The sequence below is a fragment of the Spinacia oleracea genome, chromosome 6 (assembly GCF_020520425.1).
Source record: "Spinacia oleracea cultivar Varoflay chromosome 6, BTI_SOV_V1, whole genome shotgun sequence".
Taxonomy (NCBI): Eukaryota; Viridiplantae; Streptophyta; class Magnoliopsida; order Caryophyllales; family Amaranthaceae; genus Spinacia; species Spinacia oleracea.
Window position 1 is genome coordinate 140,276,743 of NC_079492.1, and position 16,562 is coordinate 140,293,304.

At 34.6% G+C, this 16,562-nt stretch overlaps 2 protein-coding genes across 10 annotated transcripts; both read left to right on the forward strand.

Moving 5' to 3' along the window:
• The first annotated feature begins 4,561 nt into the window (after nt 1–4,561).
• On the forward strand, nt 4,562–8,045 carry LOC110778590 (probable glutathione peroxidase 8). Its single transcript, XM_021983137.2, has 7 exons — nt 4,562–4,743; nt 4,885–4,961; nt 5,064–5,125; nt 5,247–5,365; nt 7,088–7,255; nt 7,352–7,435; nt 7,679–8,045. The coding sequence occupies exons 1-6, from the start codon at nt 4,690–4,692 to the stop codon at nt 7,382–7,384; spliced, it is 513 nt and encodes a 170-aa protein (XP_021838829.1). The 5' UTR covers nt 4,562–4,689; the 3' UTR covers nt 7,385–7,435; nt 7,679–8,045.
• Nucleotides 8,046–8,769: 724 nt separating this feature from the next.
• LOC110778597 (uncharacterized) lies at nt 8,770–16,059 on the forward strand. 9 transcript variants are annotated; one of them, XR_008922965.1, is made up of 12 exons: nt 8,770–8,969; nt 10,169–10,325; nt 10,561–10,618; nt 10,762–10,830; nt 10,908–11,003; nt 11,095–11,184; nt 11,326–11,389; nt 13,547–13,751; nt 14,068–14,118; nt 14,913–14,979; nt 15,396–15,455; nt 15,709–16,059. XR_008922965.1 is itself a non-coding variant. In XM_021983152.2 (9 exons), exons 2-8 carry the CDS (start codon nt 10,174–10,176, stop codon nt 14,082–14,084), a joined length of 546 nt encoding a protein of 181 aa, XP_021838844.1. In that variant the 5' UTR covers nt 8,771–8,969; nt 10,169–10,173; the 3' UTR covers nt 14,085–14,118; nt 14,913–15,296. The 9 variants fall into 9 exon arrangements, 1 of the variants encoding a protein (XP_021838844.1); XR_008922964.1 differs by having other exon boundaries at nt 14,913–15,455; XR_008922966.1 differs by lacking the exon at nt 15,396–15,455.
• Nucleotides 16,060–16,562: the final 503 nt, after the last annotated feature.

Sequence of the window (16,562 nt, forward strand, 5' to 3'; positions counted from 1 at the left end):
GAAACTGAACAAATAAACAGACATTCATCCAAGAAACTATGATCTCAAAACTGACCCGAGTCAATCCGTCGTTGACCCGAAATTCGATTTAACCCATGAATTCAAGACACGAACCCGAACCACAACCGTTAGATACCCGAAGAGAGTTGTAACCTGATTTGCATCCGTTCCGATAGCAATCCGAAAACTGGTTTAACCCGATAAAAATCCCACGCAATCGACTTGATCGGATTAACCCGATATCTGATTTATATAATCCTGTGTGTTCTGACCGAAATCCAGATTCAGCCGAATTGTTGGCAGTCCGACCCGTTTAATCCGATATTAAAAAATAACCCAACTCGAGTTAACCCGACAAACGAAAGCCATCCAAGATAACATATATCCGATTTAACCCCAAACCTATCCAAATTACTCGTTATTAATCTGACTCAAGTTAACTGAATTAAACTATTTATTATGTAAATGTATCTCGATATATATATGAAAATTTATTCTATGTCCTTTTCGTATCGGATAATTTGGAGACAGGGTAATAGAAGTTTCAAAAATCTTTGTTTTCCATGAAGTCTTAGAATAACTAAGTGATGTGAATTTTATTGCGAACTCGGGAGCTACTCAATTCATCAAACACAAAAGTACAAAGTTAAATCGATCTAAACTTGAACCACAAACTCAATCTGTAATTAACCCGAATCCGAGACACATCTGATCCGAAGTAAGACAGTCAAAATTGTACCCGTATCCGATATGCACCAACCAAACTCAATCCAAACCAAATCAAACTGATACAATTAAAACAATTTTAAATCCAACCAGTTCCAACCGAACCCTAGATTGACCCGAACCGAAACCTAGTTATACCCGAAACCTTTTATGACTCGACTTCATCCGAATCAAAGTTATTCGAACCAATCCGAATCGATCCGAATGGAAATATTGACCCGACATTAACCGTTTTCAACGTACCCGGAACGTTTATAACCGATCCAATACCCTGATTTGACAACCCTATCAGTATAGGCAGGTCAGTTTTCATTTTCGCTTCTTAATTATTTTGTGCTCCAAAATGAATGTTTTTACACCCACCTTATTGCGTACCCGCGTTAATTAAGAACTTGCATTGTTTGATTTTGTGGCCCGAAAACATAGAAATCAACAACACTTTTTGCAAACTACTCTAAATTGAGTGAAATATAATTAGGATTAGACACGAAGGCACGATCCGACCGGACACGAAGGAACATGGGCTTGAATTATGTTTGGGCCGCATTTTTTTACTTTTTTTTTATCCGGCCCATGTATACCTAGTGAGCTTGGCATGTGTTGGGCACAATCAGGCCAAGACACGCGGGCTCGGCACGATACACGGCTCAACTCGACCCACAACCATCATTTTTTTTTTACTATTACTCTTTCCCTTCATTTAAGCAAATTTTAAAATACTTCGTATAAAACAATAATCCATTCATCCGTGAGTTTAGGGCTCGTTCAGTATCATTGTCAGTTTCCAGTTTTTAGATTTTTGGTTATGTAAGTCATATGAATTAGATTGAATCATAAACCGAAAGATAGTCATACCTATAGTAATTATGTTTTTTTTGACGGGTATAGTAATTAAGTTGATTTTGAAAACTGACAACAAAAACTGAAAACTATTTTTTATGGTTTTCAATTTTTGGTTTTTAATTTTGTAAAAAACAGAAAACTGGAAACAAAAAATGATATCGAACGGGGCCTTAATTGTTGCCACAAAAAAGAAAACGTACCCGTTAGTCATATAATTTTAACCGTTTGATCCCGGATCGATGAATGCGGGTGGTAAGTCAAAGGGGGACGAATAGGAGGGAGTCTCAACCCATAATGGCTTGTGTCATTTTTGGACACAAGTAGCAATATAATAATATAAAGTGATGAAATAAAAAAGAGAAGTGAAAATAAAATCCATAAAGGTGGATAAAAAAGAAGGGAAAAAGATAAGATGAAAGTGACAGGAAGAGAGAGAAAATAATAGATGCAGAAAAAGTAGCTAAACGAAAGTGGTGGGAAGAGAGAGAAAGAGAGAGATGCATAGGAGAGAGAAATGAGAGAAATGAGTATATAATAAATGGTATTTTGTACGTACGATTATAGGGTATTTGGTACCAATTGAACTTCGTTAGTATACCTATTGCACTTCGTTGGTACTACAAATTACATATCCAATACTTTATAATAGTAATTACACACTCGTTGGTACGCTGATTGGTATTGCAAGTTACATACTTGGTACTCTGTAGTACCAATTGCACTTTGTTTGTATACTTATTGCACTTCTGGTATACCAATGGAACTTCGTTGGTATACTAATTTCCTGTTGCACCGCTTCTCTCTCTTTTGACCCCCTTTCTCCCACTTTTTTTGTTTTTTCTTCCGCCCTTTTTTCTCTCTCCTCCATTAGATCGTACCCACTCTATTAAAATTACTACTATATTTCCACTTGTGTCATATTTGGACACAAGCCATAATGGTTAGAGACTTCCTCGGACGAATAGAGGTGGACAAAGCCCGTTCTATTGCCCCTACCTCAATTGCTAACTGCTGTACCCGGGTACAGCCAACTCTGGCTGTACCCCCCAAAAATGACGCGCTCATATTGTTTGTTCATTCTTGTCGACTGTTTGTTCTTTTTTATTGTACTGTTTGTTCATTCTTATTGCACTGTTTGTTCTTTCTTGTTGTACTGTTTGTTCATTTTTGTTGTACTGTTTGTTCTTTCATGTTGTTTTTTAAATTCATCATCAAATTTTCATAATTGTTGTATTTTTTGTTCTTTCTTCTAGAACTTTATGTTTTTTTTAATATTGTTTGTTCTTTCTTGTCTATTTGTTTGTTTATAATAATCATATGGTTAATGACCATAATTAAACTCTTCATTAATATTTTATTATTTCTTTTTGTATTGTTTGTTCTTTCTTGTTGTACTGTTTGTTCTTTCTTGTTGTTTTTTAAATTCATTCATCAAACTTATTGTTGTATTGTTTGTTCTTTCATGTTGGCTTTAAAATTCATCATAAAATTGTTCATAATTGTTGTATTGTTTGTTCTTTTTTCTGGAATTTTATGTTCTTTTTTATATTGTTTGTTATTTTTTGTTGAATTTTTTGTTATTTTTTGTTTATTTTTTTGTTCATAATAATTATCTGCTTTATTGTTTGTTCTTTCTTGTTGTATTGTTTGTTCTTTCATGTTGGCTTTAAAATTCATAATGAAATTGTTCACTTCATTGGTCTTTTATGTTTTTACAAGCGCCTATATTGTTTATTTCCCAATAAATAAATAAATGTTCATTTCCAAAATAGTAAATGTTCATTCCAAATAAATAAATAAATGTTCATTTCCGAAATAGTAAAAGTTCATTTTTGTAGTTTATTTCCAAATAAATAAATAAATGTTCATTTCCAAAATAGTAAATGTTCATTCCAAATAAATAAATAAATGTTCATTTCCGAAATAGTAAATGTTCATTTTTGTACCAGTATTTGTTCTTTCTTGTTGTATTGTTTGTTTTTTCATGTTGGCTTTAAAATTCATCATAAAATTGTTCATAATTGTTGTATTGGTTGTTCTTTTTTCTGGAATTTTATGTTCTTTTTTATATTGTTTGTTCTTTTTTGTTGAATTATTTGTTCTTTCTTGTTTATTTGTTTGTTCACAATAAATATATGTGTTCATTTCCAAAATAGTAAATGTTCATTCCAAATAACTAAATAAATGTTCTTTTTCGAAATAGTAAATGTTCATTTTTGTAGTTTATTTCCAAATAAATAAATAAATGTTCATTTCCAAAATAGTAAATGTTCATTCCAAATAAATAAATAAATGTTCATTTCCGAAATAGTAAATGTTCATTTTTGTACCAGTATTTGTTCTTTCTTGTTGTATTGTTTGTTTTTTCATGTTGGCTTTAAAATTCATCATAAAATTGTTCATAATTGTTGTATTGGTTGTTCTTTTTTCTGGAATTTTATGTTCTTTTTTATATTGTTTGTTCTTTTTTGTTGAATTATTTGTTCTTTCTTGTTTATTTGTTTGTTCACAATAAATATATGGTTAATGTTCATAATGAAATTGTTCACTTCATTGGTCTTTTATGTTTTTACAAGCGCCTATATTGTTTATTTCCAAATAAATAAATAAATGTTCATTTCCAAAATAGTAAATGTTCATTCCAAATAACTAAATAAATGTTCTTTTTCGAAATAGTAAATGTTCATTTTTGTAGTTTATTTCCAAATAAATAAATAAATGTTCATTTCCAAAATAGTCAATGTTCATTCCAAATAAATAAATAAATGTTCATTTCCGAAATAGTAAATGTTCATTTTTGTACCAGTATATTAATGTTCATTTTAAACAACACAAAACGACATCGTTTTGGATGGGGGTACAGCCAGCTTTGGCTGTACCCGGGTATAGCCAAAAATTTGCGCCCCTACATGCCTATATGTGACTGGCTTTTGCTTTTGGGCCAAGATTCCAACTCCATGGTCCAAAGTCCAAACTCTAAACTCCAAAGGTGCGACTCGTTCGAGGTTGCTAAATTAACCAGGCCAAAAAAAAAAAAAAAACACAAAACGGAAAACAAATAAACAGAAGAAGAAGACGACGATCAATTTGGGTATTTTGATTTTTGACCACCTTAATCAAATGGCAAATCAACCCACTGAAATCCCACAATCAATCTACAATTTCACCATCAAGGTCCGTGCTTTCTCCCTCCTCCTAATTTTTTTGAATACCCTTAAAATTTCTAGTAGCTTAATTCTTAATTATTTTTTGTTAATTAACCTAGAAAACAGCTTTAGTTATTAGTTTAATTGCGTAATTTCTTATGATTTGTAGGATACCAAAGGAAATGATGTCAAATTAAGTGCGTATAAGGGCAAAGTTTTGTTGATTGTTAATGTTGCTTCAAAATGGTGAGTACTGCTCCTCATTTTGCAATTCATATATTGGGCTAATTAGCGGCTTATTCGGTAATTAATTACTTATTAGCTGTTTCTTGTTTAATTATTGGCAAGTGGAATGACAAATTCCAATTACACTGAGCTAAATCGATTATACAACAAGTACAAAGATCAAGGTTTTTATCCGTTTCTTTTGGTTTCAATTTTGTTTGCCATTGTGCTCCTGTGATTTTTTTGAATTAGTGATTAATTAGCATTATGATAGTATATGAATAAGCTGGAATTATTGTGTTTTAGGTCTTGAGATACTGGCATTCCCATGTAATCAGTTCGGCGATGAGGAGCCGGGTAGTAATGCTGAGATTCTTGAATTCGTTTGCAGTCGTTTTAAGTCCGATTTCCCTATCTTTGATAAGGTACACCACCTTAAACAATGTAGTTTTTCCTTTTTCTAATACTTTGTAGTGAAATTGTAGATTTAAGCTCACAAGATCCTACACGAAGTACTACGTATCTGTTTCTTTGTTTATGCTTTGGGATTAACTGTTTGATTGTTATGGCCGTTGCAACTATGGCTTTGCGTACTTGCACCTTAAACCAAGTTTTAGGCATAGTGCCTATTACAAATTTACAATCTGATAGGTAAGTGTTTAAACAGTAACTGCCACTGTCTTCTCTTGCGACATGGGTAATTCTACCTGCACACAACACCTGCTGCAACTACCTGCACAATGTCACGGTATTGCTAAAAAAATCAGCACCCACAATTTCCTTGCTGGTAATTGTCACTGCAACTAAGCAATCTGACATCACCCAATGCATTCTCCGTGTTTTCAGTTACAAAAATAAGAGATTCCTCGATGCTCAGGATCTCTGCATGAAGGAGGATTGATGGTATAGCATATAGGTCTTCTTACAAAACCCTTTCAACCATCTGCTCCCTTGAAATCCCTGCCCACCCTGCTATACTTGATGAATAAAACTAGCATCCACATTTATGTGAACCTAAACTTATTTGCAGAGGTAGGGAGGTGATATTTTGCACTTGCGTAAGTGTAGGAAAGGATGGTTTCCATTCCTATGCAAGGACTAGGGACTTTCTAATGATTTTCTGTTGAGTACTTAGAGTGTCATGGATTTTATCTTAAAAATGAACGTATTCCTTTGTGTCCTGATTTCAATACAAACAAATGGGAACGAGAAATTCCATCTAAGTGGTTTCGTAGTACTTGCACTTGAAGTAGTTTTCAAGGGAAATACCCATGTTCTTGTTCATTTTTTAGTGACCCATATTGGCAGAAAAAATCGCTTTTGCTAGAATTTATCTAAATAGCCATTCTTTACCAATTTTTGTGGTCATATCCCTCTAGAAAGTGAGCACAAAACATGCAGTACATACTACATAGGTTGAAATTTTAGCATCGCAAGCTTATAGGAGGTTTGAGCTCAGACATTAGACATCATTATCTGTAAGACTGTAACTGTATGCATATATAATGGTGCATCTCCTGTGTGCTGCTACAATGATTCTGTCACCTCAATATCATAGAAACATGTCCTTGTCAGAATAGGATACTAGTACATGATTCTTTTATCGAGTTGCCACCTTGATTTAGTACAGTATCCTCTTGTTCGTGGCTCAAGAAGTCAAGAAGGCACATGGTATTGGGATGATTTCAAATAGTTAGTTTGTTTCTTCAAATTCGATATGTCTGTAGCTCTGTTAAGCATTATTTGGTTGCAAGTGGTAGAGGGAAGGGGATAGAGGATAGAGGGGGAGGAGAAGGAAGGGGAGGGAGATAAGAGTATAAGACAAAGGGAAGGGAAGTCAAATCTCTTAATATTTCTCACTTTTTCATGACATGAAGTGGCTACAAAAAGAATTTTTCACTGTGCATCTCCAATCCCTCCCCCCGAGTGTAGAAAAAGTATCATTCGGCTTTATCCACTATATCGAATTTTCTTGGTAATGTAAATTAGAGGATCCAATCACATGCTTCAACCTCTTCATATGAATAATTTAGTTTCTTTGAGAATTCTGTAGTAATCTGGTAGATGCCCATGAAGATCTCTGAGGTCATAACAGTTATGGTGTTATTGTTTTGAATTTTTATCCTTGTTGCATGTTGTACTTGTAGATTGAAGTCAATGGAGAAAATGCTTCTCCCTTGTACCAGTTCTTAAAGTTGGGTAAATGGGGAATCTTTGGAGATGATATCCAGTGGAATTTTGCCAAGTTCCTTGTTGATAAGGATGGTCAGGTTGTTGGTAGATATTATCCCACAACCTCACCTTTCAGCCTGGAGGTAAGAGGAGGTTCACTGTGATAAGTTAGTGATTGAGATTCCTTCTGGATCTACGTCATCCTGGAATCTTTACTCATGGTGATTTTGTGGTTGCAGTACGATATAAAAAGCCTATTGGAGATTGCATAAATTGCTGCCTTGCTCATGAAATACGTATAGTGCACTTTCTCCCAACATAAGGTACAAGTCATATAACTAAAACTCGGTTTCTCTGATAAAATTTTCCGACTTGGTTGGAATTTAATCATTTGACATTCATCTGTGGTTCTTAAGGGTTGGATTTTGTTGGGGTTTTTTCTTTTACATTATTCGGCTCCTTTTTTGTTTGTTTATTTGGAGTATGCAAGTGTCATGTCCTTTTCGACACTCCTAGAATTCTAGAAATGAAGCATGAGAGTTCTACTAATGCAATCCACAATACAGGACATTGATTCATATAGCTGATCGAAACATTATATGCCTGGACAAGGAATGGCAGCCGATGAAGCTGAAATTTGCAGTATATCAGAAGATGTTGTATAGTCGTGTCATTGAATATGTAGTTGGATTATGTCCTGAAAGCAATGGACTGCCTAATGTTCTTATTGAAGTGAACAAAGAAGAAAGGTTTATATTTTATGTTGTAATGTTGTACAAATATGAATATGATGAACCTAGTTATATTGGTCTGCAACTGATATGAAATTCAGAATGCTGAAAACTAGTTGAAATTTGAAACAGTATTGTTCACAACAAAATGTGCAATTAATTGAAAAATGAGGGTCGCAGTACTATTTGCTCATTTTCTCAATTGGATTCTTCAAATGTGCAATGAGCTTGTACCGTTTTATTTTTGTTCAGGAAACAGCTTGTACTAGTAGTACCTAGCATTATTTAGCAAGGTACAGTATAATGAATGTTCTGAAAAATGAATCTGATGCACAACATGCAGTGGAGTAACAATTAGGAAATTTTTTGTACGGGGTTCTCCCTCTTTTGCATTAAAAAATTAGGAATTTTTCTCATAAAACACCTTAAAAAAAATTAGTTTTTGTAATTTAACACCTTAGTTTTTATAATATTTAAACACCTTAAAAAACTAATTTTTTGAAATCGACACTGCTTAACGATTTCCATAAGAAAAAACTTTAGTTTTTAACCATGCTATAGATCCCAAAGTATAATTTAATGGTAGAAGGAGTTGTTTACCACCAAATCATGCAGTGGGAACTTTAGCATAGTTAAAAACTAACGTTTTTTCTAACGAAAATCGTTAAGTGGTGTCGATTTCTAATTTTTCTTTTTGTTTTTTAAGGTGTTTAAAAACAATAAAAAGTAAGTAAGTGTTAAATAACAAAAACTAATTTTCTTTAAGGTGTTAAATGACAAAAAAATACTTAAAAAATAACAATTATGAAATTTTTTCTAGCAAAACGTTTGTGAAAAGACTGAAAACTACTTTATAAAAAGATGTTGCAAAAAATCTTATGAGATATCTGTGACTAATTATTTATTTTAGTTAAAATAAGTTTAGATCAGTATACTCATATTTACAAATTGAAAACCTCTCTTCTCTCTACTCTCTTCTCTCTCTTCGAATCCTAAGACTCCCAACTCTGTCGCCCTAAGCAGCCGAGTAGATTGACGTCTTGTCGTTGCCCGATTGAAGGAGAAGCTGCTCCGGTGGCACTGGAAACAACTCAACATCTCTAATCCCATTGGTTCTCGATTTCAGGTGCTTAATTTCTTTTTAAATTGAACTTAAAATAGTTACTAGTTAGTAGTTAGGGTTCTTCACTTATTTCCTTGTAAAATTGAATTTAAAATAGGTTTGCATTTACTTTGTTAAATGTTGTTAGATTGGTAATTGACAGTTTATGATCAGATTACTCACCTAGTTCATTTGTCATTTGTAGATTAGAACTCTATTTAGTATTTACCTTATTGATTTTATTATGTTGATGGTTCATGATTTATGAATTCGTATTTGGTAGTACCGTAGTTGAATACAGACTAAGATTAGTATTTTGGGCTACCGCATGAAACTACATTCTACTAATCTATTATTGTTCCTCATTACAAACTCCTTGCATTACCAATTGAGGTTGGCATTAGTGGTTAAGGACCTCTTGCTCGGGTTCGAGCCTTGTGAATGGAAAAAATACAACAGGGAGGGATGTTGCCCATCGAGGTACCATGCAAACTCCCCCAGGAGATTACATCGCCGACGGCGGTGGGAACTCCTCGTAGTAGAACCAAAAAACAATTTCACAAACAATTGAGTCAACTTCAGATTATATAAGTTTAAATTAAAGAAAAAAATATCATTTTACCTAAGATAACTTTAAATAAATTTAGAAAAAATAAGTTGAACCAAACATTTCATCCACTTCCTTTCCAAAAAGAAAAAGAAAAAAACAAAAAAAAGGCCATATCGGTCACAACCCAAGCCCAGAGACGAAACCCGATTGATTCAAAGACACCGGTAATTCTTTTTCTTCTTTCTTCCTCCTTTCGTTTCCAGTAGAAACCACCTTCTCAGAATTCTAACGCGAAATTTTAGTAACCTGGTAGGAGATCAATGGTGGGTTTACATTCAATTTTCTCTTTATCAACTTTAGTTGATTTATGATAATTTCATCTTAAATTCGTAAGTGTCTTCTGCCATTATGTTTTTGATTTCCTGAACTATATGAAGACGAAATTTCATGAATATGGATTAATTAGTAGCAAAAGATTTCTTTAACCAGTTTTCTCGCCTAAAAACAATTGAAGATTTCACAGAATTGTAAAGTGCTAGATTTTGTATCAAATGTGCATACCAACTGTTTGATAAAATGCCCCAATGAACTAGTGCTGTATTTTCCTCTATAATATCTACTGATACTTATTATTACTTGTGAGTGTACTGATTCTTTGCTAAATGGGTTGCAGTGATAATGAGGTATGTGAAACCACTATGCTTGTTTCAAGATTTGGTTAAGACGACAAATGCACTCGAACGAGGTCGATTTTTGGGCTTAGATGTTGGTGGTAAATACGTCGGACTTGCAGTTTCAGACCCAGATAACAAAATTGCAATACCTGTAAGGTAAATTTTGCAATCTATGCATTGCAAAGGAAATTCCAACTTGAGTACTTTTAGTAATGTTGAAATAAGCATGGTTTTGATGGCTTGTAAATTTTGTTTCTCCTGAATGAAAGTTTGCAGCATTTGACAGTTATGCAGTCCATACTCGAACTTAGTCTTGTAGTCGATACTTATTTATCTTCGTATGTTGTACTTCTGTTCTGGAATTTTACATGAACCTGTTGTTACCTTGCAGTGTTTTACTCCGAAAGAAATCCAATATTAACATGATGGCTGCTGATTTCACAAGTTTGGTAAATTTGTCTCATCTTTATACCTTCCTATACAGGGCTTTGTTCAGACATTTCAGTTTGATTATGATTGTTATTTTCTTATGTCTACTTACAATGGAACTGTACTATTTTTAATTCTAACAATTCTTTCTTCTTACTTGTAGATATCAGAGTTTTCTCTATCAGGCTTTGTTGTTGGTTGCCCTTTCGATAGACAGCGTCCAAGTGCAGATGTATGTTCTCCTAATGGTCGTGGAATATATGAGTTGTTAACACTTTTTGTTTAATGCTTTTCCACTGTGTTGATCAGGCTGCGCAAGTGAAAGTTTTTGTAGATGATCTGTGCAACACTGGGAAACTAGAAGGTGTGAAATATACATATTGGAACGAGTGCTATACGTCAAAGGTAACTAATATCCAATAGATTCTTCCTCGGTAGAAATCATTCCTCAAAAGTGTAATACCTCTTTTATTGATGATTTTATTTGGGGTTTCAGAATGTCGACTTACTTTTGAAGCCACTGTCGTTACATCCAGTGGAATTAAAAACTATGCTTGACAAATTTGCCGCCGTGGGAATTTTGCAGGTAAGAGTTGCGAAATGCTTGAGCCTATCCATATTCTTGATGTTGTCCAAATTGTTTATAGGTTTAACTGTGAAACCAATTAGAACACGTGTAACATATGCATTGAAATATTTATCTGAGAATACCCTATTATTGGAACAGGGGTATCTGGATTATGTCAACCGGTGTGGCGTGAATCCTGATGTCAAAGATCATGCTGGGAACAGTTGAGTAGCTCTTTCTCCATTGTGTGCTGATATGTTGTCAAATTGTTGTACGTTTGCATAGGGATGTTTCATGTTTAGCTCTTGGATTTCCCTCTGCGTTGTGTTTTAACTTGTATGAAAAACATTAACCGGATGAGCTAACATTGCTATGTTATATGGCCTTTTCCATACAACAATTCAATCTCTAACTTGGGGCAATATGTCTAAGCTCTGTTTCATTTGAATGCAATACTCGAGGACTGGAAAGTGAATACATAGAGCAATATGTCTAGCTCTTCAAAACATTTTTCTCAGAAAATTGTTTCTGGGAACTGGTTTGAACATATGGTAGGGTAGGTAGACTTGGGGTGAACATAACTGTAGGCTAAATGGTAGCTAGAGAAACTTAACCAGAACAGTGAACTAAATCCCCTATAACAAGAACCAAAACAAACCTCCATTTCATCGACATTAGCGTTTATCATACCTTCTTGAGCGAAGAACACTGAACTAAATCCCCTATAACAGGGAATTTAATGTAATGAAGACAGTAGGATGCCACGAATATTCAACATATATAGTCTTTGCCATTGGACCAACACCTCATATTTGAACAAAATCTCAATACAAAATCATAAACATGTGCTTGCTGCCTCAAGCCACATAGATGGTGTAAGTTTTATATAACGTAAAGCATTCGATAGCTGGGGATTTTACAGATAGATGATAAATGTGACGGAAGCATAAAAAGCAATGTGAATACGGTGGTCACAAGCCGAACTCTAACATGACTCGTTTCAACCAACTCAAACCGAGTTCGAACTTGAACTCGCCTCAATCTTTAAAATCTTTATCAAGCTATCAAGCTAGGTTTTATAAGTATTTTTTGAGTTCGAGTGAAACTTCAAGCCTTTTTCAAGCCTGCACAACTGCACACGATAAAAAGTACGGAGTATATGCTGATAATAAACGGAACAATATATTAAAAAGTTTCTTAATCAATACTAAATTAAAAGATTATTGGAAAATTTATGTAAAAAGTTCGACATTAGGCATTACGGAGTAGTATAATTATTCTTAATCAACATGTATTATTTTTAACGAGCGCTTTCGAGCTGAATAACAATTTGAGTTTGGTTCATTTAGTTACCAAACAATAAATTCAAGCTTAAGCTTGATTCATTAACAAACGAATCGAGCCGGATCTAAATAATCAGGACACATGAGGACATGAATTGGTGTAAATTCACTTGAACATATAAATTAATAACTTAAAAAAGAAGAAGCATAAATCATATTTTTTTTTTGACAACTAACTACACAATCATAAGCTTAGTACCTCAAGGCTCAAGCCACATAAATGGTGTAGATTTACTATAATGAAATGGACCATCATAATAGCTATGAATATGATTGCCTGCTAAACTGTAAACACCCATGTCCTTACCCCTGCTATTTGATTCATACATATGTCTATGGCGATCCGCCTTAAAATCATCTGTAAAATAAATGGAGTTAGGTTTAAAGACATTATCAACAGAGACATTAACGGAATAAGAAGAGTTTGAACCCACGAAAATTGCTATATCCTCCAAGTGAACTACTCTGTCAGCCGTCCCATTGTGAATATTTAGCTCAAATACCTCGAATGACATGGTTCGATAGATTTGATCACACAATCTTTTCCGTCTACAAACAAGCAATAATCGATCCGAAGATTCAACCAAGTAGTTAATTGTAAGTCCATGAGCTGCTTCCCTTTCCTTGATCAATCGGCCATGAGGTTCACCCGATTGGTCGAATTCAAAGCAACACTAGTGGAAAAACAATCATTTGCATCACCACATTTGCCTCGCACATTTAAACATGTGACGCAATTGACAGTTCTAAGCTTTAAAATTAGTCATTTGCGTCGCAGAATTATTAATCTGCGACGCAAATGACTCTAAAATGTTCTCAGAGTCATTTGCGTCGCAGATTAGTAATAATGCGACGCAAAATATTACCTCCTTTGCGTCGCAGAATTACTAATCTGCGACGCAAATGACTCTTTAAGTCACCTGCGTCGCAGATTAGTAATTCTGCGACGCAGAGGAGGTAAAAAAAATTCGGAAGTTTTTAATTATTCCTCACCCACGCGTACTGCACCCTAATTTGTCGAAGAACAAAACAAACAGGCGCAGCTACCTTCACGACTTCACCCTCATCCTCCATCGATCTTCGATCTTCTTCACCCTCATCCTCCATCGATCTTCTTCACCCTACACCAGGCGCAGCAACATTTAGAGAGAGTTTCGCTGGAACCGTAGGCCACAGCCGCCGCCGCCGCCGCCTCCATTGGAGAATGCCCACTGAATAGGAATCGATCCCTGTCTCCATCAGGTACACTTACTTACCCTCAATTTCCATCTTCTTCACCCTAATTCTTCAATTGATTCCCTTATTTACTCAATCAGGTACACTTTCATTGAATTTTGTGGTTACTTTTTTGTTTAATTTGAAAGATTTAGGGTTTCATTTTTTGGGTTTGGGATTTGGTGAGAAATTACGTGAATTAGGTCACTAATTTCCAATAATTTAGAACAATGAGGGGGTGAGTGTGCGTAATATTTTGCTAGGGATTATGAATTTGTTTTTGTTAATTTTGCGCAGATTTTTTTTGTTCTGACATTGTGTTCATTTGAATGTTCTGTTGCAGTGGTTTGGCTGAATTGAGTCTCGTTTGGGAGTAAGAAGATTTACTCCGATGGTAAGTTTCATTCCTCATGTTTCCAAAATGTATGAGACTATAGTAAGACTTTGAATTATTGTTGTTTGTTCTTGATTAAGCTATACATTTTGGCTTGCAAATGTTAATCAGCTTGAAGTTGTATGAATTCAGATAGAAGTTTGTATCTTTCTTCTTTACTTACTGACTTTGAATAACTCTCTTTGTTTCCTTTTTTTCTTCTTCTTAATTTTAGTTTTCATCCGAAATTTGCATTGTTTGTTTTAGAATGATTGATTGTTGTGATATATTGTGATTTCTTTGCTAGATTTTTTTACTCTTTCCCCCCTTAATTTCCTGGTATATTTCTTGTTGATTTCATAGATGTTTTTATTGATTTGGATTGGTTAGTTAGTGTTATAGTTGAGAATAATGGTTGGTTATTGATCTGGTTAGCGCTTTTAGAGTTTTGTTGGAAAGTTGAGAATTTTTGGTTTAATTTCTGAAGTAGACTAGAAATGTGTCATGAGGAAGGGGAATAAGGTGCAGTGATATACAATGTCCTCTTAATAGTATCAGTTAATGGCGACCAATTTGACCATAGACTGGTCGTTCCAGACTCCAGAACGAACTTGCTTAAAGTTATAGTAAAAAGCCTAGAACATCAGTTAGGACAGATTTGTGGCTTAGTGTCGCACGAACGCTGTAAATTCATAATTTAGTGTGCTTCAATTTTAATTTCTCGGCTTTTTTTTTCTCGGTTCAAATTTTTATTTTTATTTCATATTGTAATTTGTTTGATTTTGGTCTGACAATGGAGTTTTTTTATGTAACAGGCGAATATGCCGGAGAAATTAAACCAGTGTAAGCTTGATGCTCGCCGTGAACAATGCCTTTCGCAAGGTCCTGCATTCATTTTCTTTTCTTTTTTTGATTTTTACAGTTGTGTATTTTTCTTGCATAAATTAAATTGGAATCTTGCATCCACTAATTATCTAGAGCTTGCTCTCTTTTTTTCATTCACAATGAATTTCCTGGGCCCTTTGATTGTATTGGCATATCTTTCCTTTTATATATTGTGACTGTCAGGAAGACGTAGGATAACCTTGGTTATTATGGGTGCTTCATATGTAACCATATCTAACTTGGATGTTGGATAACCTTTATTTTTGGTTGTTTCTGGTTGGTAGTCTTTGTGATGATCAGTTGGGAAGTGTATATATGCCTGCTTGCTATGGTTGTTTTATTATTAATGAAACTTGCAAGTGTCCTGAGGTTTGTGATGATCAGTTGGGAAGTTGTTTATTCTAATGAAACAGAGAGCAGGTTGCGTAGGTTGTACTATGGCTATCATGAAGAATGTTTTAAGGTGTCTTTCGGTGAGTTTCTATTGCTTCAACTGTTGTAGGAGCTTACAACTCCAATGTAATACGGGCGAAGTTTATTAAAAGTTTGTAAACTAGAATTATGAGTTTGTACAGCAGATAAGTATTGTGGTTTGCGTGGGTTTATTTTCTTCAGTTTTTCCATCGCCTTGATGAATTTTGCACGCACAAACAATTTTTTGAGCTTGCTGAAACTCTTGGACATTTGTTTTCATGAACTCTTATGTTCATCTGGTTCTTTTTGTAGGATCTTTTACCTGTTTGCTGTTTGCTGTTGCTTTTCTGCTGATCTACCAGTCACTTTTCCATCTATTTCACCACCTTAGCTGCAATTTTCTTCGATGGAGGTTGTAGGAGTTGAAATTCTCTCTCTGACAGAACTATTAGCCATTTCTTGGACTGGATTTGGCTGTTGATGAAATGACTCTGCATCATATTTGCATTAAGTGCTTCTTGTACTAACTTTATGGCTGCAGTCTGTTGCAGTCCAAGTTTCTCTGTCTTTGCAACTTGGTCATCAACTTCCTAGAGATTGTTGCTGTTTTTACTCAGCTCCATATTCAAGTTACTCATCTCATGGCTATTGTTTCCATCTCCACTTTCTTTTTCATCTGCTTGAATTATATCTTGGGCCTCATTCGTTTATGGTTCACTTAAACAATTTGCCTTTTATTGGGTTGTAACTAAAATATTAAAAAACGATTTTTTTTTTTTAAAAAAAAAGTCATTTGCAACGCACATTTAGCAACGCACATTTAGCTAATGTGCGTGGCAAATGACTTTTTTTTTTCCGCCTAAAAGTCATTTGCATCGCACATTTAGCTAATGTGCGTTGCAAATGACTTTTCAGGCATGGTGCTGAAAAGTCATTTGCGTCGCACATTTAGCTAATGTGCGTTGCAAATGACAAGTCATTTGCAACGCACATTTGCTAAATGTGCGACGCAAATAAGGTTCATTTGCGTCGCACAAATGTGCGACGCAAATGACTTTTAGTCATTTGCGTCGAGAGCTTTTGCCACGCACGATGTGCGACGCAAATGTGCTTAAAAGTGCGATGCAAATGACCCTTTTTCCACTAGTACAAACAATGCTTCCCAT